The sequence below is a fragment of the Protopterus annectens genome, chromosome 10.part0, assembly GCF_019279795.1.
Source record: "Protopterus annectens isolate FY-2018-M chromosome 10.part0, PAN1.0, whole genome shotgun sequence".
In the NCBI taxonomy this organism is placed as follows: Eukaryota; Metazoa; Chordata; order Ceratodontiformes; family Protopteridae; genus Protopterus; species Protopterus annectens.
This window is the reverse complement of record NC_056744.1, coordinates 796816965-796840667: the sequence shown is the minus strand read 5'-3', so window position 1 is coordinate 796840667 and position 23703 is coordinate 796816965. Positions and strand designations below refer to the sequence as shown.

At 37.4% G+C, this 23703-nt stretch overlaps 1 protein-coding gene across 3 annotated transcripts in view; it reads left to right on the top strand.

The window, feature by feature from the left end:
• The window catches only part of PALMD (palmdelphin), a 648769-nt gene that overhangs the window by 426422 nt on the left and 198644 nt on the right, over positions 1-23703 (top strand). For all 3 annotated transcript variants that reach the window (XM_044085619.1, XM_044085620.1, XM_044085618.1), the window contains one exon: positions 14428-14508. In XM_044085619.1, coding sequence (XP_043941554.1) covers positions 14428-14508 — 81 coding nt within the window. The remainder of the gene's footprint in view (positions 1-14427; positions 14509-23703) is intronic.

Genomic DNA, 23703 nt, shown 5'->3' with positions numbered 1-23703 from the left:
TCTGTAATAACTGTAGAATAAAGCACAAGACAGTATGCAGAGTGAGAGTTTCTAACTGTGTTTATGGCAACTGGGGAGAAATCGGCTGAAAGCAGGCATCCAGAATAGAAAAAGAGGGCGTTCCCATGTCGTGATGAGGTCACAAAATGGGTGGGGCATGGGTGGGAGAGGGTTGGGAATGGGCGGGGTTATGGGTGATGCAAGGGGCGTGACCTTAGTCCGGTTTTAGCCACAAAGAAAGCTGGCAACCCTACATACATATAAGTAATGAGCATGTGCAAGCGAGTGCCATTTTGAGTGAGCAGTCAGAGTGTGAGCATGCAAGTATGTAGTCAGTCAGTTTGTTTAAGTTTAATGTCCCTGCCATCTATCCTGATGTATTTTATACAACAAACTACTTAAATGAACAACCAAGCCTCAACTTCTTCTTAATGCACATAGGAAGAGTGACAGATAGGAGTTCTTCCTTCAGGATATGGCTTAGCAATTGTTTTTGAATACATTTTTTTCAAGTATTTTTGAGAGGGAGTATAAGATTGCTATGAGTCTAAAGTGAGTGATGTCTGTTGAATTTCCTCCTTTGTGTAAAGTGATAATGTGTATTTTATTCCTGAGAGAGGGAATGTGGGATTCATGGATTGACCTATTTATAAGGATTGAGACAGGATAGGCAATGCTATCGGCTGCTATTTTGAGGTACTTGCTTGGAAGGACATCAGCAGAAGTAGGGCATGGTTTGAGTTTGTTTAAAAATAGTTTTTATATAGGGTGTGGGTACAGGTTTTAAAGGTGAAAGTGGATGTGGTGATGTGGCTGTTGTGCAGGGTTAGGATTAAAAGCAGGATTTGGATTAGATGTTGGGGAATCCTTTGTTAGGGATGCTATACTGTCTATGAAATAAAAGCTTGAATTCAATTGCAGTTTTGAGTGGTGAGTTATTGGGTGTGGGAATGGAGCTAAATATTTGGCTGAGTTCTAAGATTTCATTAATGGCTGACCAGGATTTGTTAGGGTTGTGTTTACTACTGTTCTGGAAGTTATTATATCTTTTCTCTTCATTTCTTTGTTTTTTAACACTGTTGATGAGCATTCTGACGTTTCCAAGATACTGTGGGGTTTTACATTTTTGGCATTGTTTCCACGCTTGTTCTCTATCCTGCATTATCATTCTACTCTTTTTGGATGGCCAAATTGCATTATTTGCTTTTAGTCTCTTCCCTTCTAGGGGGTGCAAGGCTGTTTAGGATATTTTGGAAAGTTGTACTGAATTTATTTACAGCATGATCTAAGGAGAGGACTTTTAGGATGTTTCAGTAGACAGATAAATATCATTTACTTATAAATATTAAATAATAAATAAATAATAGATAAATATTTAAATTTTATTTATTATTTATTTAGGTAGTAATACATATTTCTGGAATAAACTTGGACAGGTTGTTATTGTTTTAGAAACATGCTGTATGAGTAGATGTGAGATATCTGGTTGTATAGACTGAGAGATGGTCACTGAGAGAGTGTGCCATTTTACCTGTGGTGGTGAATTTGCTATGGTCTGATACTTGGATCTGGTCTAATAAGGAGTTTGAGGTCTTGCTATAAAATGTGGGGCTATTAATTAGTTGTGCGAAACCATTTAAGTTGATACTAGATGTAGGGGAGTTAACAGTTATGCCCAGCCAGTTGGTATTGATGTTGCCTAGTAGTATTCTTTCGTCTGAAATTGTTATGGATATCCAATGTAGGATATCTTCTAGTGTGGCTGTATTGTCAACAGGAAGGATATAAAGGACAGTAGTATATATTTGTTTATATTTCTTCATTTTCAGGAAAGTAATAAGAAGCTCTGCTGAACTGAATTTAGGTATTGGTTTGTTTTAGGGGAAATGTGGTAGTTGTTGAGAAATAGTAGAGCGATGCCACCACCTTTCCACTTTATATGGTCGTTGTGGATGATATTATAGCCAGGCATGTAATTCTGGAGTTATTTATGATGGGTTTAAGCCACGTTTCAGTTATACTGAGAATATCAAGCTATTGTTTAGTAATCCTGGCATGTAGTAAAGTAGTTTTATTTCTTATGCTTCTAATGTTTATGGCCTCAAAAGTTAGATTACCAGGGTGGGGGTAGACCATTGTGGGGTTAGAGTAGTATGTGGAAGGGAATTGTCTTGATGTTGGTTGTGATAGGTGGGACCAGGATTAGGGACAATGTCTCCTCCTAGGAGGATTTTAGTGTATTAGGGTATTATTGATTCTTTTCTTTTGGAGAGCATTTTTGCACTTAATTTTATTTTGATATGAGTTGAAATGGAGTCAATCAGTCTGTATTTGGAGGAAAGATGAGGCATCGTTAAATATGTTTGATGCAATCTGTGGACAGTGTAGGTAGGAAGTATGAATAGGTGGTTGGAATGAAGGCCATTGGTCAAGAGAACTACACTGTTGGAGGCTACCTGTTTACCAAAGAACACATTCAGTAAGCACAGCACACACACACACACACACACACACACACACACACACACACACACACACACACACACACACACACACGCAAACACACACACACACACACACACACACACACACACACACACACACACACACACACACACACACACACACACACACACACACACACACACACACACACAGACACACACAGACACACACAGACACACATGCACACACACACACACACACACACACACACACACACACACACACACACACACACACACCTACAATACAGTGCATCAATCCTTAAGCAACTTACTCTGAGGTTAGTCTCCAAGATTGAGGGTAATAGTTCATACACATTATAGGTTCATAGGTGTATACTAGGCTAATGACCACTAGGGCCATTATAAACTAGCCATGCAACCCAAATGTCTACAACAACTTATTGCTCCTTATAGTTTATTCTAAATGGTGTATGTTAATTAGGGCATAATTTAATGGTTGCCTATGTCCATCAGAGACATAGGTGCTAGACTTAGGGTGAATGTTTGATTTCCCATCCACTGGTCTAGGCTACACTTGAATAGGTTTAGGGAATGGCTCTGCTTCACATGAATGGGCAGTCTATTCCAGAGAATGGGAATTCTCTGAGATACACACCTGTCCCACCAACATTTCCTTTTTATGTTGTAAGAAACGTTTAGGTCCCATAGTTCTGATGCAGTTCATTCTGTGGAAATGCAAAAGGTCCATTAGTGTGCAATCCAAGGATGCCTTGAATGCCAGGCATAAATTACCTCTCAACAGTCTTTGGGAAATACAATATAGAGACAGAGATTTGATGTGATCTATATACGCTCTGTATTCTTTTGTGTATAACAAATCAAGCCAAACCGGACCAGGGAAGCATCCAAAACCAAAACCAATAATCTAGAAATATAAATACAAATAATTCATGAATATAGCCAGAAAATTCCATTTTGTACTCATAGAGTTTATTTTTTACTGGCACCACAACTTACTTGGCATTTAAATGCTCCCCCTAGCTGTTAATAAATGCACACATCATAATAAACTATCCCCTATAAAACTATTAATAATATTGTTTATAGATTAGCAATTCTCTCGTAAGCAAGTTATGTACCTGTTGTTACAGGCATCACTTGTGATAGTTGAAGACATAATATAATCTGAAAAAGCTACTATGTTTCTAAATGATTCAAAGAAAAAATGTGTTAGCCACTAATTGAATTTATTCATATTATGTAGCACTTTCATCTCTAAAGTAAATAGGCTTCATCAGGAAACTGCCAACAGTTAATATTGTGAAAAAATGTAAAACATATAGAGGATTATAATCAGGATGCCAATCATAACCATTTTATTATGTATTTGAAACATGGAAGCCAAGAAAAGAGAGCACATAATTTAGGGTTATGATTGGAAACCAAATCATAATTAAGCAATAATCCATGACTGTGCGTGGGTATATCAGAATTTATCCACAGTTGGCATGGTTTGATCATAAGCGCAAAGCCCAAGTGATTAAACAAACCAAACTTGGGTAAATCCTGATTTACCCACAAACATGAGTGGATTATTGCTATTATACAATTATATTAATTAATTAAGAAATTACTTACTTTTTTAAAAATAATGTCTTTTGTATAAGGGAGCTATAGTGTTTCTTCGCATTCTTTCTTGTTTGCTGATGTATTGCACATGTATATGGGACTTAAATTCCCATGCTTGCACAGTATATTAATGCAGGACAGGAGAAACAATGGCAGAGAAAAGAGAATCTGCATTCCTGCCATGATTTTATGAGAGAGTGCAGAAATACAAAGAAAATCAGGTACATTTCTGATTCTTTACTTTTGCAGAACGTACCTAATTTTTTGTGTATTTTGCTCTATCCTATAAGGCTATGCCAATAGAAATTCTAGCCCTTCAATGGCACTTCAGCGGCTGGATTTTTTTCCATTGGTATATGCTCAATTTACAACAGACACTCTGGTTGGGCTGTTCAGACAGCATGTGTGTTTTAGAATAGCAATGAGCTGGTATTTTAGAATTCTTTGCGGTGCATGGAGCTTTATCTGCTCCACATACTAATAGTTATAGTAAAAAAAGAAAAAAAAAACACTAAACATTTTGACATCTTTCAAAGTCGTAAAGCACTTATTGAGCACTGTCAGAAGGACAGTATAACTCAGTCCTTTATGTTTACACTCACCTTCCATGCCACTACATTGTCCAGATTTTCACAGAATGTCCAGATTTTTGCCTCATTTGTTTGGTCTGTTCCCCACACAGTCTGTGGTTTTCAGACAAATCATGAAGGATTGCAATCACTGCATAGTGACATACATTTGAATTTCAGAGTTCATATTCTTCAGAAAAAATGCAGGCAAACACACAGCCAGTGCTTAACTGATTTGTCATTTTCTGAATATCGGAGCATAATCACCGCACTTCTTGTGCCACAAAACTGTTAATAATAATGAAATAACAAACAGCTGAACTGTAAGGGTAGCAAAGTAAAGCATTTTAATATTGATAAAAATTACTTTGCTTTAACTTTTACAAGCACTGCTGATCATTGATAAACAACAAACTACATTTTATGGTCATTAATACCTTCGGAAGATGTAGTGAGTTTCTACCATGGGGAAACAGAGGTTAGTTGAATCTCCCTAATCCACTGGATGGGGAGGAGTAAATGTATGAGGAGGGGAGAAGGGTGAAAACAGGGAACAGGTAGTAGCAAATGTGTGAGGAGAAAAGGATGAAAACAAAGGTCAGTGAGTAGTAAATGTGAGGAAGACTGAAAACAAGGGACATGGAGCAGTAAATCTGTGACTAAGGGAAAGGAGATGAGAAACAATAGACAACAGTACACTTATTAGATCGGGCTGAATTACCTCAACGTGAGCACATGAGGGAAAACGACAGCAAGTGAACTCTTAAAAAAGCCAAAGTGTGACTATTACTGAACAAACTAGGTACAAACTGACAGCAGAATAAAATGACATGCACTACAGAATCTGAATCTGAAAAGAGTAATTAACGATATAAGTAAATAGAACAGACAAAGGAAAAGATATACTTCAATATGGTAGTCACCACAGGTACATGAAATTACAAGGACAGTTGCAAAATTTTATAACATGTAACTTCAGGGCAGCCTGAAGTACATAAATCCCAATCACTGTTTTAATCAGTTCTTAGAGTGGTACTCTGTAACACACACACACACACACACACACACACACACACACACACACACACACACACACACACACACACAGTGTTTTTAATATACTGTTTGTTTCTTTACTTGTTTGTTTGTTACCCCACTAGACTCTATCTTTATTTGATTCTACTGGCTCTCTGCACCTAGTTTGTGACTTTAATTGCCACTCCATGCCCAGACTGTAAAGTACAGTTTGTTTTTCCATCCTCTGCTTCGAGAAACTTTTTCTCCATTCCTCTTCCATCCTCTTTAGCTATTTGTAATGTAATTGTAAAAAATGCAATTCATTTTTATTCGTGCATTGCATTGCTTACATCTCTGCTGTTTCTCCTTATGCATTCTTCATCTATTTATGCCCTGGCTATAAAATGCAATTCTTTGTTACAATTAACTGCCTTACTGATTTTGTTTCCATGTTTTACTAGACATCTGGCACCTAATACTGTCTGCAAGACTCAGTCAGTTGCATATCTGGTTCTAGTATACGTTTATCTTTTTCCAAATTAATTAATGCTTAGCGGTGTGTGGGACACACAAGATATTTGGTACTGACTGTACCTGATGTAATTGCGTCTTTATTATATATATTTCAAAATTTCATTGCGTATAATTACTTGATATTGAGGCTAACCCCATAAGTCACAAGTTCCAGTGAGCTCATTATCTCAATTAAAACACCAATCAAGTAACCAATTAACCAAGTAAATAAGTAAAGTGTGCATTACGGAGGGATGCCGCAGCTACACATCATGGATAGCAATTCTCCCTTATCTTCATTCCAAAATAATTTACTTTAAGCATGACATTTCCAGTTACTCTAACTGTCTCATCTACACTGGAATAATATTTCTGTGGAGCATTTAGGAAATAGAACATACAGGTCTATATTACTTCATCGAAATAGCAATTCAGCAAACTGTTATTCGACAAACATAAAAAAGCAAATGTTCACATCTACAAATGTGTTACATAGGGAAATGAATGACTTGGCCAACATTCCCACTGTAACACACACTGCAGTATATCAAACCTACACAGGTGGGAGGGGGCTGCTCCCCCCCCCCTACTTATATATACCAACTCCAAGATCACACTACAGTGGGGAAAAGGGCATTTCCTCATGTTGGCCAAGTAACTCCTTTTCCTGTGTAACACATTTGTGGATGTGAATGTTCGCTTAAGTGAACATTTGCTGTTTTATTTTCGTTAAATAGCAGTTCGCTGAATTGCTGTTTCGACGAAGTAATATAGACCCAGAACATACACTTGCTTTTTGCATACTTTTGAGAACACCACTTTAATCTACATGAGACACTTGAAGCAACTGTGCATTTGCAAATATGATGCCATTACAGACCATGTATTCTCTGATACCTATTTTGTCCAGTTTGGGGTCATTAGGGAGCCAGAGCCTATTCTGGCACTCAGTGGGTTCAAGGCAGGGGAAATAATTTTGGATGGAATGAAAGTTCACAAGATACACAATGCAAACATCTTCTGGAGAGATAGAAACTGCCTAGGAGATGAATGGTTTTCTTGTAGATAGGATGTGCATGCACAAATACACACAAACACACAGATAAAGATACAACACACCTGTATACACACACACACACACACACATACATACATACACACACACACACACACACACACACACACACACACACACACACACACACACACACACACACACACACACACACGCACACACATGCCATTAGTATTGTAATCTGCCCAGACTCTCTCAAATAAATGCTGCTCCTGAATATATTGAGATAATGCATTTACAAGTTTGAAAAAGGTTTAGCCACTATACCCAAGAATAGACATTTTTAGGCTGAAATGCAAGTAGCTACTATTAGGCAAGTCAAATGCAGCTAACAGCCCAGCTCCATCTATGACACCCATGTACTGCCCCAGAACTACCTGCAGTAAAACATTTATGCAGCCAAGTTATTCACAGAATGCTCAACTGTGTTAATTAAGAAGGGTGCTCATAGGTTCATAGGAAAGTACTAGGCTATCTGCCCAAGGGCATCTGTAGGCCTAGCCAGAATGTGTTAGCTTTCGCTGCCCCCTTAGATTAGTTCCCTGTACCTCTGTCCAGCAGAGCCATTGGTTCCCTGTACCTCTGTCCAGCAGAGCCACTGCAGTGATCCCCGGGGTAAATTTTCTGTTTCTCATCCACTCATCAAGGTTTCTCTTGAAGAGTGTTAGTGAGGAGCTCTGCCTAATGTAGATTGGAATCCTGTTTCAAAGCATGGGGAGTCTCTGGGACAGGAATCTATCCCTCCAGCAAGTCCTATTTATCGTTGTGGTGAGATTTAGATCCCTAGAGCGTGTGGCTCTCTGGGATTAATTTTTTTTAGGTGGAGCATGTCCATCAATTCTGGGTTAGACATGGTCTTGTATGTCAGGCAGAGATCACCTCTGAGTAAACGGTATGCAACTGAGTACAGCTGGAGTTTCTTCAGTCGGGCTGCATAGGGCATCTGTTTGAGGCCAGTAATCCTCTTGGTGAGGTACTTCTGTGGTCTTTCCAGCTGTTGCAAATGTCTTGTAAGGTACATCCCGAATGGGGTGTTGTACTCTATGATGGGTCTGATGAGTGATGAGTAGAGGGGCACAATAACCTCTTTTGTTCTAGATGTGAACCTTTTTGTGATTAGGTGGGCCACATAGAAGGATTTTCTAACCACCTTGGCAATATGATTATCAAAGGAGAGATTACTATCTACTTGTGTCCACAGATCCCTTATTACATTTTCTGTATTTAGGGGACTACCACATATGTGGTAGTTCATGGATACTTTGTTTTTTCCAAAGGGGATGACTATGCACTTTTTGGCATTTAGCTTGAGACCATGATTTTGACACCAGGTATCCGTCTCAGTGAGACCCTTCTGGAGGATGTCTGTATCAGCCGGAGAGTCAATTATGGCCCCCAGTTTGCAGTTGTCCTTCTGTGCTTCCTGTACCTCTGAGAAGTATATACGAATAGAAGGGGTCCCAGGACTGAACACTGGGGGACACCACTTGTAACCGATTTCGATTCGGACCTAGAGCCTGCAACTCTCACCATGTGAGTTCTATCTGTGAGCCAATTGGCAACCCATCTCATGACATAGGGGTTTATGTTCATGCTGGTGAGCTTGTCTGTGATACCAGAATGGGGAATGGTGTCGAAAGCCTTTGCGAGACCTAGGTAAGCTGTGTGGACCTCCTTTCCCTTGTCTAAAGCTTTGGTAACTGTCTCAAAGAAGTCCACCAGGTTTAGGAGGCATGATCTTCCCTTAATAAAGCCAAACTGGGTAGGGTCCAATGTTTGGAGGTTCCCAATGTCTCTGTTAATGAGTTCCATGATGATGCGCTCCATAGCCTTGCAGACCAGGCTAGTCAGGCTTATAGGGCGATAGTTCCTGGGGTCCGTTGTGGCTCCACCTTTGTGGAGCAGGATAACTGTTGCTGTGCGCCACTCTGTGGGTACATAGCCTGTAGACAGGCTGAGTTTGAACAGTGTGTTTAGGTGAGGGATTAGTTCATTTTGGAGTTCGTGTAAGACACATCCTGGGACACCTTCCCGTCCCATTAAAGCTGTGTTTTTGGCTTTAGATAGGGCTGTTTTAGCCTGTGTGTCAGTGATTGCCAGGGCTCTACATTCTTCTGGTATGCCCTCTCATGCTTATAAACACAGCGAAAAGCCTGTGTTCACCCATCACTGTAGAGGTAAAATGCCTGAGAGTTTAGCAAACTGGTAATATTGATGAGTGTGTGTGTGTGTGTGTGTGTGTGTGTGTGTGTGTGTGTGTGTGTGTGTGTGTGTGTGTGTGTGTGTGTGTGTGTGTCTGCATGTGTATATGTGTTGGGCTGTATATGTGAATGCATGTGTGAGTGTGTGTCTGCCTGCGAGGTCATAGTGGGAGAGGGGGTTAGTTAGGGGATAGGGTAGGTGTGTGTGTGTGTGTGTGTGTGTGTGTGTGTGTGTGTGTGTGTGTGTGTGTGTGTGTGTGTGTGTGTGTGTGTGTGTGTGTGTGTGTGGTGGGTTGGGAAGACTAACATACCTCAACACTTCCAAAGACTAATGAGCAAATCCTGCAGAATTGGGTTGGGGAACACTAACTACCATGGATAAATTTAGATTATCATGCTTTAACAGCACTTTGTGGTAGGGGAACCACTAGATGCAAGGGATACTTTATACAGCAGACCTTAAAGGTACTTAATGAAATAAAAATAAGAAAAGAAAGACCATGTGGATTAGGAGAAACCACTAGTCATCAGGGATACTCTACACAGCAGGCCTAAAAGTAATTTAATAAAATAAAAAAAGAAAACAAAGACCACGTGAATTAGAGGGACCACTAGACGCCAGGAATAACTCCTTCATCTCATCCCTTAATGGCACTTAAATATAACAAAGATAGGAAGGAACACCAATCAGTATGGAGAACTGTGTACTATGGTCATCTTAATGGTACTTAAATGTAACAAGAATAGGAAGGAACACCAGTCAGTATGGAGAACTGTGTACTGTGGTCGTCTTAATGGTACTTAAATGTAACAAGAATAGGAAGGAACACCAGTCAGTATGGAGAACTGTGTACTGTGGTCACCTTAATGGCACTTATGCTTGGGTATGGGAACACTAGCTACCAGGGGTACTATGTAGAGTGCATTAAAGGTACTGAAGAAAAAAAATGTTTTGCAGCACAAAAGACACGGGGGACACCAGGGACACTCTTCACTGTGTGCTATAAAGGCACTAACAAAGAATCAAACAGTGTACGCTCCCAAATCAGAGAGATGACATCAGTCCTTTGCACCACCACTAGACATCAGGGATATGTGAAAAAAACAACTGATGTGTGTTTAAAAAAATGTAAAGTGAAGGAGGGAGGTTCAAACCTTGCATCCTTTATAGAGAAAGCAGAAGCATTAACTTGCTTTATCAACTAAGTCATTAGTGTAGCTGGGGTTCTTACATAATAAGAATTATATAACTCTAATGTATAGAATGATCCAATGCTTGCAACAGTATTTGATTTGTAAGAGTCAGAAGTGGGAAGGCTTCAGTACAAAGCAAGAAGGAACACTAGACAAAATGTGTTTGAATATATGTGTGTGGGACAGTGAATGAGGAGGGTTCCTTCCTTTGCCAGCGTGATGTACAGGCTGCTAGTGTTAACTACATCAGGAAAGTGCTGATTAACAGTCAAGGTAGTTAACAGTGATTCAGAAACACTCAAATTAGCTGATAATGAGGCCTTTCTCATTGCAGCTAATGTATCTACAAGTCACAAAATACTACATCATGGAGACAAGTCTCTTTTTACTGTATCTCTTACCACAAGCTGTGGGTCTGTTTCTGAATTCTTGAGAAAGTTCTTCTAAATGAATATTCAGGCAGTTTCCTTACTCAACCTCTTTCCAGGTCAAACACACTACCTGAAGATGGCCTGATGCAATCAAATAAAATGGATTGCTGCCTTTCTGCAACTACATCAGTTGTAAAATCTTTTTCTTCACAGACCAAAATCTCAATGCTTTTGCTTTCAAGCACCACAATATTTACAGTGATTAGCACTAAAATGTATGCTGTATGAGAGCTGTGGCTATGTTTAAAAAATGGTACAATGTTTTTATACTACTAATATAACAGTAAACGTGACAAACATAGTAAGTACATTTGCCTCCCCATTTTATGGCCCTCTGTATATTATAATAAACTTAAAACAGTATATCCAGTGCTGCAAAAAGAAAGCAAGGTAACAGGAAACTAACATGGGCAAATAAGAAAATATTCGATGAAAAGTTTCACTTTTAAGAATGACCTACAGCCAAGAGCTACTAAACCAACCAATGATTGGAAAATAAGGCAAGCTACAAAGTGTAATAGTTGCAGCTTCAGAAACTTGTGTTACTGATTTAATAATTAACTTCCAAATACCAGAGGAAAGGTGAGCCATGAACATTGTACATTCACTATCAGATGTAACAGTAAATTTTGCATATTTTCCAGCTGGTACGCTTTTAATCTTACTATGCTTTGTTGTATTATGTATAAGCTTACCTTCTAGCCATACTGATTCAGTTATACTCTAACTTTGTAACTGTTGCACTTCTATATTGAATTTTAATGTATTTTGACTTTGATTTTGGTGTGGCATAAATAGGGCTACTCAGATCAGTCAACTGTTTCAGTCAAACATTAAATAAAAAATAAATATTTATGGTGCCTGAGGCCAAAGTGATGACTTAAAATAGTGTTCTGAATAGTGTACCTACCCAAAGAATTTAGAAAAGAACACAGCAAGAGTCTTTACACTATAGCCAATGAAATATGGCACGTTTGGTTTCCTTTGGAGTTTTGTAAGTCTTCTCCAAGATGTCTTGTCTGCCAACTTGACTGCATGCTCATCTTTGTTTTTCCTCCTCCCCTGAGCTCTGTCAATACGTACTCATCTTCTTAAGCTTTAGTCCAACTCAGTGACTTCACAGTTCCTAAATAAGTTTGAAATGAAATGGATATACAACAGCAGTGCATGATGGATTGTTAATAGTAATGATAAATGTGCCAACATGTGGCAAGAAGCATAACAAAAATTACACATCGTAAGGTGGGTTGGTCTTTGTGATTGACAGCAAGTGCAACAGCAGTGTGTCATAAGACATCTCAGCCTCAGCCAGTAGAAATGCTGGTGTCATCATGATTGACAGGGTTGTTGTCAAGCTGAGTGGCATCAACTTTCTCTGCATTACTGTAGGTTGTAGGGTGAACCTCTGGTGGAAACCTTTTTTTATTTTTATGTGTGCAAGCAAAGTATATTTCCACAGCTCTTTAAAGAGGGAGGATGGACACCTCCAATCATCCTATGGTTCAGTTACCCCAGGGCAAGCTGTAAGATACATGGGGTATTATTTATTACCATACAATATTTAGAAGATACTTGTAGATTCCTTTTTAGTGGACAAGGCACTCAGTCTAGGCTTCCACCAACTTCTGGGCTTCTACTGTTGATTGTAAGGCAAACATTTATGTTAAATATCTTTAAGAATTGTCTTTTATATAAAATATATAATTGCTACTAAGATGTGCAGAAATGTTATTTTTAGTGAAAATATCTAGACTTAGGAAGAGAAAGTCTCTCAAAAGATTCAGAAAAAAAACAAAGGCGGTTATTGAAAGTAAAGCAATTCATACCATAAGCTTTTCTAGGCAACAATAATGTATAATCAGAAATAACATTCTCATCTGAAACTTCATATCTTCTTTTTCTTTCGGCTTTTTCCCGGTTAGGGGTTGCCACAGCGGATCACCGTCCACTCATGATTGGCAGTGGAGTTTTACAGTGTTGAGTTGCCAGCCCGGTGCCCAACCTTCCACAGAAGGCACACATATGCACTCACACCTAGGGCCAATTTAGTGTGTCCAATCCACCTACAGTATGTCTTTGGGATGTGGGAGGAAACAGGAGCACATGGAGGAAACCCACCCACAGGGAAGACATGCAGACTCCACACAGAAGGCACCCCAGCCGAGGATTGAACTGGAGAACCTCTTGCTTTGAGGCAGCAACTCTAACCGCTGCACCACCGTGGCCACCCTTGAAACTTTGTGATATAAGAAGCACAAATAATTCCAACTATCGGGGTAATATTTAAGTACATGGTTACATTATAGCATTATAATGTCTCATGTCATTGTACAGTAATTAAAATTACTCATATAACAAATTGTTATAGTAAGGTAACTAAAATTACTCCTAAAATAAAGTTAAATTGGGATGTAATTATAATATTTTAATTACCTAACAACAATAACAAAACAATATCTATAGAGCATTTTATGTAAGTAAAAAATGTAAATTATGATTTAATAAAAAGATTACATTTCTATGTTTATACTTTTCTTATTATTTCTAATTATATATATAATTTCATTAGTAAACTAATATTCATAATTACAATCTTTTTTTGTCCAAATTCTATTGGAATATGTAAAATCAGAAATTCAAGAATTCCATAATTTATAAATGCACTATTATTTGGACAGAATATGATTATTATATTTTCTATCTTTTGCCATTTTTATATACGCTGATATATATTTTTTCTATCTTTGTTGCAGCTTAGAGACCTGAATAAACTAGTTCTCTTTTTTTTTCAGAAAAATGGTAAAAATTTAAAGCCAAAAATCTTTAACTGCACTCATTATAATTAATAAAAGAAGGAAGATTCATCTCTTTAAGATATCATGTACCCGCTACTACTAGGAGTATAATAAATCCCTTACAGTTAATTTCCTTAATAAATGGATATTTCTTTAAGTCTATCAGTTGATTACCAATTCCATTAACTCATATTTAATCTACTAGCTAGAATAGATGTCATGATTTTCATATCAATATTCAACAATGATATGGGCGATACATTTCTATCAGATGTGCTTCTCAACACTTGTCAGTTTATGGTTTAGTTCTGAATAGTTATGCTTTACTCCATGTTGAGATATTATACTTGCATGATAAAAGGAAGAATTATTTCTGTCAAGATGTAGACAACACCCATTAGGCTACAGTGATGTATTTCTAGTTGTAACATAGGTGGCCCATACATTACAACATGTTGCATATCATGTGCACCAAATTGGAAACATCTGAATTTCTATACAGTTCATTAAAATATGTGTTTTTTTCTTTTTGCAGGATAAGAGAAAACTTCAAGAGGAAATAGCTCAGAAACGACTTCAAGTAGAGGAAGAAAAGCAAAAACTCCAACACATTAAGGTATTGCTCTTGAAAACCATTACAGAAGCATGGTACAAATTCTAAACAGTGACACTTATTTTTACAGAGCAGTGAGTAAATTATCCAACCCCATTTCAAAAGATACTCCATGAATTTACTGACCTGCTGTAACTCACAAATGAAGTCCATTGATTATTGGAGACATAACTCTGATAATTGCACTTACCCTTCATACACTTGGAAAATATATAAGAATATATATTTAAAACTAGACTATAATAGCAAATGTATACCTCTGAGTGCAGTATTAATTTAATTCTTTATTTGATGAGCTGTATATATTCCTGATATATTTGCTCAGTACCAGAAACTCATGATACTCATTCTTCAATAAGCACAGGTGATTTTTTAAAAATTTTAACCAAGCAAGTGAAATGGCCCCTCTCAAACTTTTTGTACCATTCTTAGCTACAATGGCAAGAGTAAATAAAAGTTACTGTCCCAGTTTCAAAAATAGGGCATATATATATATTGACAGTGTAATGTTATTAGCCAATCAAAAAGTTTTTGGTGGTAGGGAGAAAGCCAGAGTATCCAGAAGCAATCCACACAGTCAAATGGACAACATACAAAACTTCATACATTCAGGCTATTGTAGGTCAGACTTAAACCTCAAGATCTGGAGTTAACTAAAACATCAGCATGGTGCCACAGTGACACACCCACAAGAGCCAGTTTTAATTTTTGTGCACTCTGTGAGAGAGACTGGTGTGCAATATTCTATCTCATTTGATTATCATGTTTCCAACATAGCTATGAAATCCTTCTAGCTGGCACAGTCAGTTTCAAAGGAGTATCTTTAAGATCCACAGAAATCATCCTGCCTGTATAATCTTCCATTATAAGACCCATCAATGAACAGAGTTCCTTATATTGCTCAACAGAAAAGGCCCCAAAGATACCTTACTAAGAAAATTAAAGGCCTTAATTCCTTCAGCTCATCATTTAGATTAGTACAACTCTTCTCAGTAGCCTACAGGCTGCAGTGAGGTGACTTGTGTCTTTCTTTTTTGAGTCATAAAAGACCTAATACTGTCTGACTTCCTATTCCTTTGCAATTTATTTATATTTCCAGCCTATGGAATAAGGTACTAGTACAGGTCAAACAAAGTACTACTTTGAAAACTTTTAAGGCTAGTTGTAATAATTAAATGATTAGACATATATTTACATTGGGATTGTCACATACAGTACTCAGAATACACAAACCTGTGAAGGTGAATGGCTGAGGTACCAGGTATGCACGTGGAATAAATTAAGTTGGTTGAACAGCCTGGTGGTCCTTTTGTATGTGTATTCTGAGAATTGTGCTGTGTTTTGTTGTTATGTGGATTGTCATGTACAACCCAGATCAATTTGGGAATCGAGCATTATTAAATGCTTGAAAAGGGAGGGACAAATGATTAAATGTGTCTACATAAAGGTGTTTATGGCTAGGCATCTTATGGCCCTCACGATAACTTGTCTTGTATTGTTACTGCATTGCATATTATTATACTATATTGTTTTATCTGCATTCATCTTTCTACAGAACTGTTTATTCTTATTACCAGAAAATAAATTATTATGCTTGGTTACATTCAATAAAGAAACATTAGTTGCTTTCACTATTGGTGCATGAGTGAAAAACATTTCTTTGTATGTAAGATACTCTATCTGTAGTTTAAGATGTGGAACTACAGATAAGTATGCACATAATGGAACCTAATTCTAATGTTACATATCACTTTATTTCCATTGCTTGAAAATTACGTAGTGTGGAATTATACGAGTGTTTTCCTTCTTGACAGAATGTGTTATACAATGAGTATTTTCTTTCTTGATAGAAAGTGAAAAGTTCAGTTGTTTAAGCTGAACTCACCATAACCATAAATGTTTGAATGATCACTGCTGCAGTAGCCTTAACTATATGGGTTATATCCTGCCAAGGATATAACAGCCAGACATGTTCCAAATCTTCAGGGCACCTTCCATGAACCCAAACTGTCAAGCAGCTTGAGCTGAGATGACTAAAAGACAAGTCTGGGTGCAAAGGCCTTCGAAGTTTTCCTGCCAGCAGATAGATGGAGGCTGAGCCCTGAAAGGAGAAGGCTAGGAATATCAACAAATATGTCTTGAGACAGTCTGCTAAAACACAGCACTCCTCACTTTAAAATAACTTTCCTGAAGAGGAAAGTAATAAAACATCAATAAAAATAAGAAAATGGAAGTCTTTTCCCTAAAGGGAACTTATCTGCCCAGTTAAGGAAAGCACAAGCCCACTATCGAGCCTTGCAAGCCTTAGAGGAGCATACTCTTCAGCAGCAGTAAAGCAGTGATGGGCTTTGCACCCAAACTTGTCTTTTAGTCAGCTCAGCCTGAGTTGCTTGACTGTTTGGGTGCATGGAAAGTGCCCTGAAGCTTTGGAAGCTGGCCAGCTCTAATATCCTTGGCAGGATATGACCCAAATTGCTAAGGCTACTGATGTAATGATCTATATGAAGAACATTTTGCTTTATCCTTGTCACCTGCCAGTTTATATAGGAAATGTTGATTTCAAATGTATAGAAATGATTCCCTATAATTATAGTTTGGTCTTGTTTGCATAAAGTAGTAATAAGTAATGGTGTCACAAAGTTAAGAGACAAAATTTTTCATCAATGATTCTATAGAGAATTGTGAGGCCCTGGTAAATGAAAGGGAATTAAAACTGGGTGATAATGTATTTCTAGGAAACTCAAAGGGTAATAAATAGGACAGAATATATCCACATGGTCAGTGATGATTTAATCAAAGCCCATACAGTTCCCCCATTCTGCGACACAAAGGGATAAAGCAATAGCAATGATTCAGAAAACCAGAGCTTGATCAGTGTCTTGGATTGTAGAGCATCCAGACAGGGGAAGATGTAAATGATTGGTTCTGCCACCAGTCTGTCTTGCTACATTTCTGTCACCTATGGAGAGAAGTAGTGCCATGGTATTGTCTTCATGGGTTATGTGCAGAAATATTCACTTCATAAATAAAGGCATTGCAGGGACCTTCTACATCAGAGCATACAATTATTCACTAAGGGGGGAGGGCTTAAGGTATGAAATCTGAAAAACCCTGATGGCTATCAGGATTATGGTTTCCCATGATTGTCTCTCAACCTAAAGGGGAATAAATGGGCCACCTGACTGCAGGAAGGATGGCCACTGGCAAACAATAAGAGATAAAAAGATGCCCATACAGTCAAGGTAAAAAGACTAAGTGGGCCAAAATTAAAAATCTATATCTATATATATATATATATATATATATATATATATATATATATATATATATGTATTATCACATAGCTTGGTGACTTCAGAGTTAGTTATAATAGCAATACAATACAGTAAGCTACTGTATGTGGTTGTCCAGGACTTTTCTCCCCCTGATGGGGCCAGTATTCGGCATAGGCCAGTGAGGCAGCAGCCTAGGGCACTGCTGTTCAGGGCACTTTTCAGATATTTATTTATTTATTTATTTATAATATAGCAAAGAGGAGTGTTTCTTTACTACAAAATAAATAAATAAATACCTGCAAAGCTTCCCTAAGAAAAAGTGAGAGCAGCAACCTAGAAAGGAAGTCCTGTAGATCTGGCTATTCAGTTTGTTGACCTCTTGCTTGTCCCACACTTGATATGCCTAAACAATGAATTGTGTAGATTCTGGGTGGGACAGAGCAAGAAGTGAACAAAGTGTGAAGAAAAAGCTCAGCAGTAGGGTGACGATGGTAAACATGTTTTTCCTTTTTGTATAGAGAGTGTGAATTTACATTTTTTCTTTCACATTCAAGTAAATAGGGGATGCAGTCCATATTTAATTTGCCTTTTTAAGTAAATAGAGATTTGGGTTAGGGAGTTTGTGTTATGTTGGCTAGAGTGTTTTGAGTCTGTATTTTGTTTATCTATGTCTTGTGTATGCAGTCTGTGATCTTCATTTTATGTGAAATAATGTAACTATGGTGAGTTTAGTGAACTTTAATAGTACTGATTCTGCAACAAGAATGTAGATAAGTTGGTAACAATGCACTAAAGATGTACATAAACTTCCGATGATGTACCAGGAATGTAGATAAATAAAAATATCATCACCGCATACAAGAATACATTTTCACACCTTTTACATATGACCTGCCATTAAGATGGTATTCTTTTTTAATACCTTTATTAAATTCTTGCCATTAAGATGGTTTTGGTCTAATTACAGAAACATCCATCATCTTCCTTAAGCTTGCAGGTGGAGTACACAAATAATTAAATGAAAGCAGTGTTCCTCTTAAAGCAGCTGCAGCAGTCTCCCTAAAGTTAGACGTCATTTAACATCCCCAAAGGACTTGTAAACAAACAGTTTTTATATAACAACACAACAATTTCCACAATAGCTCTGCTTCTACTTTCAGGTTAGTCAGCAGGGACAGCTAGTTGTCCATCCAGAATATTTACATCCTATCCCAGTTTCCAGAATTCTCTTGCCACATGCTAGTTCAAATCAGCTCAGCAGAAACTGGCTCAAGTTATATTCCCACAAATTTAAATGAAGCACACTCTTTCTAAAGCAATGTAGGCCATACATTTTCCAATAGTTTATATACCTGCCTTCATATAGCAGCCTTCTATGTCTCACTTCTCTCCACAGAGCTCTAATCCAGAGGGTTGAGAGACCTGGAAAGTCATGGAGGCAAGACAAGCCATCTATGTTGCCTTTCTTCATTCCAGGCCTATGTTCAATGGATAAATTATTGTGTTATAAGATCAAGAACCATCAGATGACTCTAGGCTTCTTTTATTTATTCTAATACAGCTACTTTAGTGAAGCATGATCCAGAATCAGTTTGAACTGTCTGCCAAATAATTAGTAACAGACATTTTGCCATCTGTTTAATATTTAAACATGGCTTTTCCACAGCAGCATGCATTCTTTCTTATGGACTGACTTATTTTCTTCAGTAGTAAATGAGTGTTTCCTAACCCTGCACTAGTTGTGACAACTCAGCACCTATCGTAACATCATAAACATCAATCTGCACAACAAAGTCCTTATTGGATTTAGGGGTGATTAACATAGCTTGCACATGCAAAGCAGTTTTCAAAGTTATAAATGTCCTCTCAGCTTCATCAGACCAGTTACCTCTCTTGGGACAAAGTGACAAAGTGAGATATGAATCTTTTGTAGTAAATTGCTAACCCTAAAAAATCCCTGACTTCTTTGTAAGAGGGCTTGGACAATTTCTTATAGCCTCTAGTTGCCCTAACTGATGATTCACCAGACCACACCTAATGGAATTTTCTAGATACGAAGCTTCTTCCTTAACAGTTGCACATTTGGAAAGGTTAGCCATCAAACCTGCTGACCACATTGAAACCAAAACTGCTTGAACCCTGGGTAACTGAAACTTCCAATCCTCAGTATAGGCATCTCCAGTCCTGTTCTGGTAATGTGTCCTAATATACATTGATAAGAGTTATCCTCTCATTCCAAGTTTTTTTTCTAAATTCAGTATCACCCTAGTGTGCATTACACACAGTAACTCAAATGGGGAGAAACCAGTACATAAGTGGAGCACTTCAATGATGGCAAATTCCAGTTAGAGTAATATGGTGTCCTAGTTTTTTCTGTTACTAGCCACTGTCTTCAGCATATTCTTCAAGGTTTATTATAGTTCTCCAACAAATCATCCATCTTGGAGTAATGCACCAAAGTTTTAAGCATTTTAATTTTAAAAGCAGGCAAAGCTCCCTCATGCCCTTTGGCATCAAAAGAGTTGCTCAGCATGCAAGAATTTCCTTGGGAATCCCCATTCTGCCAGTCATAATCATCAGCTCTCTTGTTATAGGTTTACCAGAGGCTCTATGCAATTATATAGACTTAGGATAATGTGATGTAAATATTAAAACTACTATGGCAATCTGTTAAAGGGAAAATTAATTACTGGTGTTGTTGCCAAGAGCCAGAGGAAGACTTTAAACAAAACAGTTTTCTAACATTCAGAATAAGCAGTATAAAACACTTCTAAGGGAGAAAAAATTAGGCCAATAAAGCCTTTGTAATAGTCTCTTTCACATGGGACATGTTCTATTCTGTGTTTTTGGAAGGCTTAGGGAAGTAACATTTTTAACTGCCTCTTTCTCTTTATTTTTACCCAGTAAATGAGATAATTGTTTGAGTCAAAATGTAGAAATGTTTGGTTGATCTCACACAACAGCAATCCTATTTATGTCCTTTTTGTTCTTTCTGGTATCATCTAAGGATGACTATTCCCACTGTTCTGTCATGAAACTCACACGACTAATGCTTATGTTTATCAGTCTTTGCTGATGTCTTCAGAACAGATTAATTCTGGTTTGAATTATTCCATCTAGAACAGAAATATTATTTTATGCATTTCCATCATTCTGGTTATTCACAAAGGTTATTTCAGACAAAGGTAGGCTTTTGCCGGCGTTCGCCCTGCCCTCTGCATGCCCATTAATGCAGGTTGACAAATCAAAGATGTAAGGAAAATCACTTTTTACAATGACCTCATGTATAAGTCTGAGTAATACCTCCAAGGGCAATATTGTAGTGTAGCTACAGAAGTAAAAAATACTTCAGTTTATAAATTAGTCCATTATAGGTGCCTGGAGAATTGGTGTAACTGCACAAGCAAAGTATCACAGGAAAATTTCTCATGGGAAAGTTTGTACCATGGAAAATTTACAACGGGTGATTTGTCACACTGCAAGCTACAAATGTTCACCTGTCAGGATGAAAGACACGCATGCATGATTAGAAGCAGAAGCAACCTTAATGGTACATTCACATGAAGTATCTTCAGTTATGGTTAGTATCTTGGTGCACAGAGATTGGCAGACTTTGTTGATATTGGCAGACTTATTTGATGTAGCTAACTGTTCAGATGCTCTTAGATCAAAGTTAGACTGCAACGCAGAAGCTGGCAATACAGTTAAAGGTGCTAAGCTAGCATTTATGCAGCAGTATGCATATACCAGTTTGTTTACTTACAAGTACTTTAAGGTTATTTGGTCACAGTCAGAAACCTGGCTGTCTACAGTCTAACATGTACATAAAAATTGCCATCTGTTATTAATAGAACTCTTATTTATGCTAAGCTGAAAACTCTTTGATATTATCACTAATTATTTGTCCATTGTATTCTCACACTGGTCTGGACACTGAATAAACAGAACAGCACAGACTGACCCAGGATACCACAGTTTATAGTAATATACTGATATTGTCAGACGCCGTACTAATATGAATGACTGTCATGCAGTAATACTCTGTCATCCTTCTGTAGGCTGTAAATGCTGTCAATATTAATAACTGTGGCTGGCAAATTTCATAAGAAATATATAAACAATTGTTGAGCACTAACTCAGTACTAATATTCTGAGGCTTCATGAATTGCTGGAATCCTTTAACTGTCTGTGGGACTTCTTTTTTTTGATTTTAGTAACAATGCAGTACTACTTCCATCCATGGCTTAGGCTTAAGGGTTATTTACCAGGAAACTTGAATTCCAGAACACCAAGACTGTAATATCCAAACCTCTGCAGCTTACATGGAAAATTAACTAAGGAATATGGAAAGGACGGTTATGTTAATAAATCCTAGTCTGTGTTTTTATGCAACACTCATATAAGAAGCATTTAAGTAGGTCAGAATATCAAGCATCCATGAACATGGGGTCAAACAACATGCCTTTTAAATGATAAATTACTGCTAACTAACCACTACTGCAGCTTTGCATATTTCACTAAGACATGTTTTCATATAACAATTCCTTTCCTTTCTCCCCAGAAGCTGAATAAGATATCACAGAAAGAACTAGATTTATAACCAATTACTTGTTGAGTTATTTCTCTTTTTTTTTTTTGCTGATAAGGCACTGCCATAAAAATGAAGAAGAAAACAAACTTTAATGAATGTCTCAAATGTATTTATAATAATTATGAATGCAAAAACATTTTATAATACTTAGATGGCTGTAGTGACAATATTTCAATGGTAGGAAGAAGTTTTGCTTTTTCTTTTGAATTATGCTATTTTAAACATTCCATTTTTTACTAAAGTAATTTAGAATTAATACAGCAATAATTATACAGCTCCTTCTTTCATTTTGTTTGACAGAAGTTTCTGCAGAATAGCAAAAAAGTAAAAGCTTACTGTGTGTTCAAAACATTAATGCCAAGAAATTTACCTCCAGAATTAAGCTTGAGAGTTGAACCCTTGTGTCTATGTTGAGAACAGATAATAAGGTTTATGACTGGTGAGACCTAATAAATCTTTGTAATGAATGGAGCTTTATCCACTCATCATAGTACAAGTTATAAAAAAAGTATAGGAATAAGAAGTATTTTATCATTTCTCAAAGCTTTTGAAATGCTGTAAAGTAATAAGCCATCAAGCAAACAGCAGGCAGAAATGAAGCACCCCTCTGTGGAACAGTGAAGTTCTAACCACTTTTAAAAGTTGTTTTACCTTCTGCCACTGCTTTTTGATGGCCAGCACGACTATTGTTAGTGCCTGGCATGAGACCTGATTATAACAGTGCTTAGATGTGTATAATTAATTTTTGTTAAGCACCTCTGAGTGCTGTTAACATTGTGTTTTTTGCTAGTGATGTGCTTAACAAGTTTATCTTTATCCTGATTTTGGAATATAATCAAAGTCCTCCATGCACTGAGTTGTTGTTCTATGTAATATTTGATTCAGTTTTAGTTTAAAAGTCTATTTCAAACTTGTGACTCTGAGTAAACAGACAGACAAAGTCTGTCCATTAATAATACATGTAATACAATCATTGTTAGGGAACCTTTTTTTCATTACATGACTGCGGTGCGTGGAATGTCGTGATTATGCTATGAAATCAGGGAAAAAATGACAGGCCTGTTAAGCAGATGTAAATGCTGTAAAGTTGTAACCTCATAACTGTGCAGAACTACACCAGTACCAGCCACTACAGCACAACAGCAGAAGAAATACAGCTTTAAAAACGTGTGGCAGAGTGAAGTGTCTTAATAGTTTTTAAAGCAAATAGTTCCTCAGAGGACACTTCAAACCTGCATACTATTTGTGCAACAGCAATAAGTGTTGTATGGTTTTCAGTGCCAGTAAAACAGCTTGTACTTCTGTACTTCTTTTTTCCCGCCATTGTTAGAA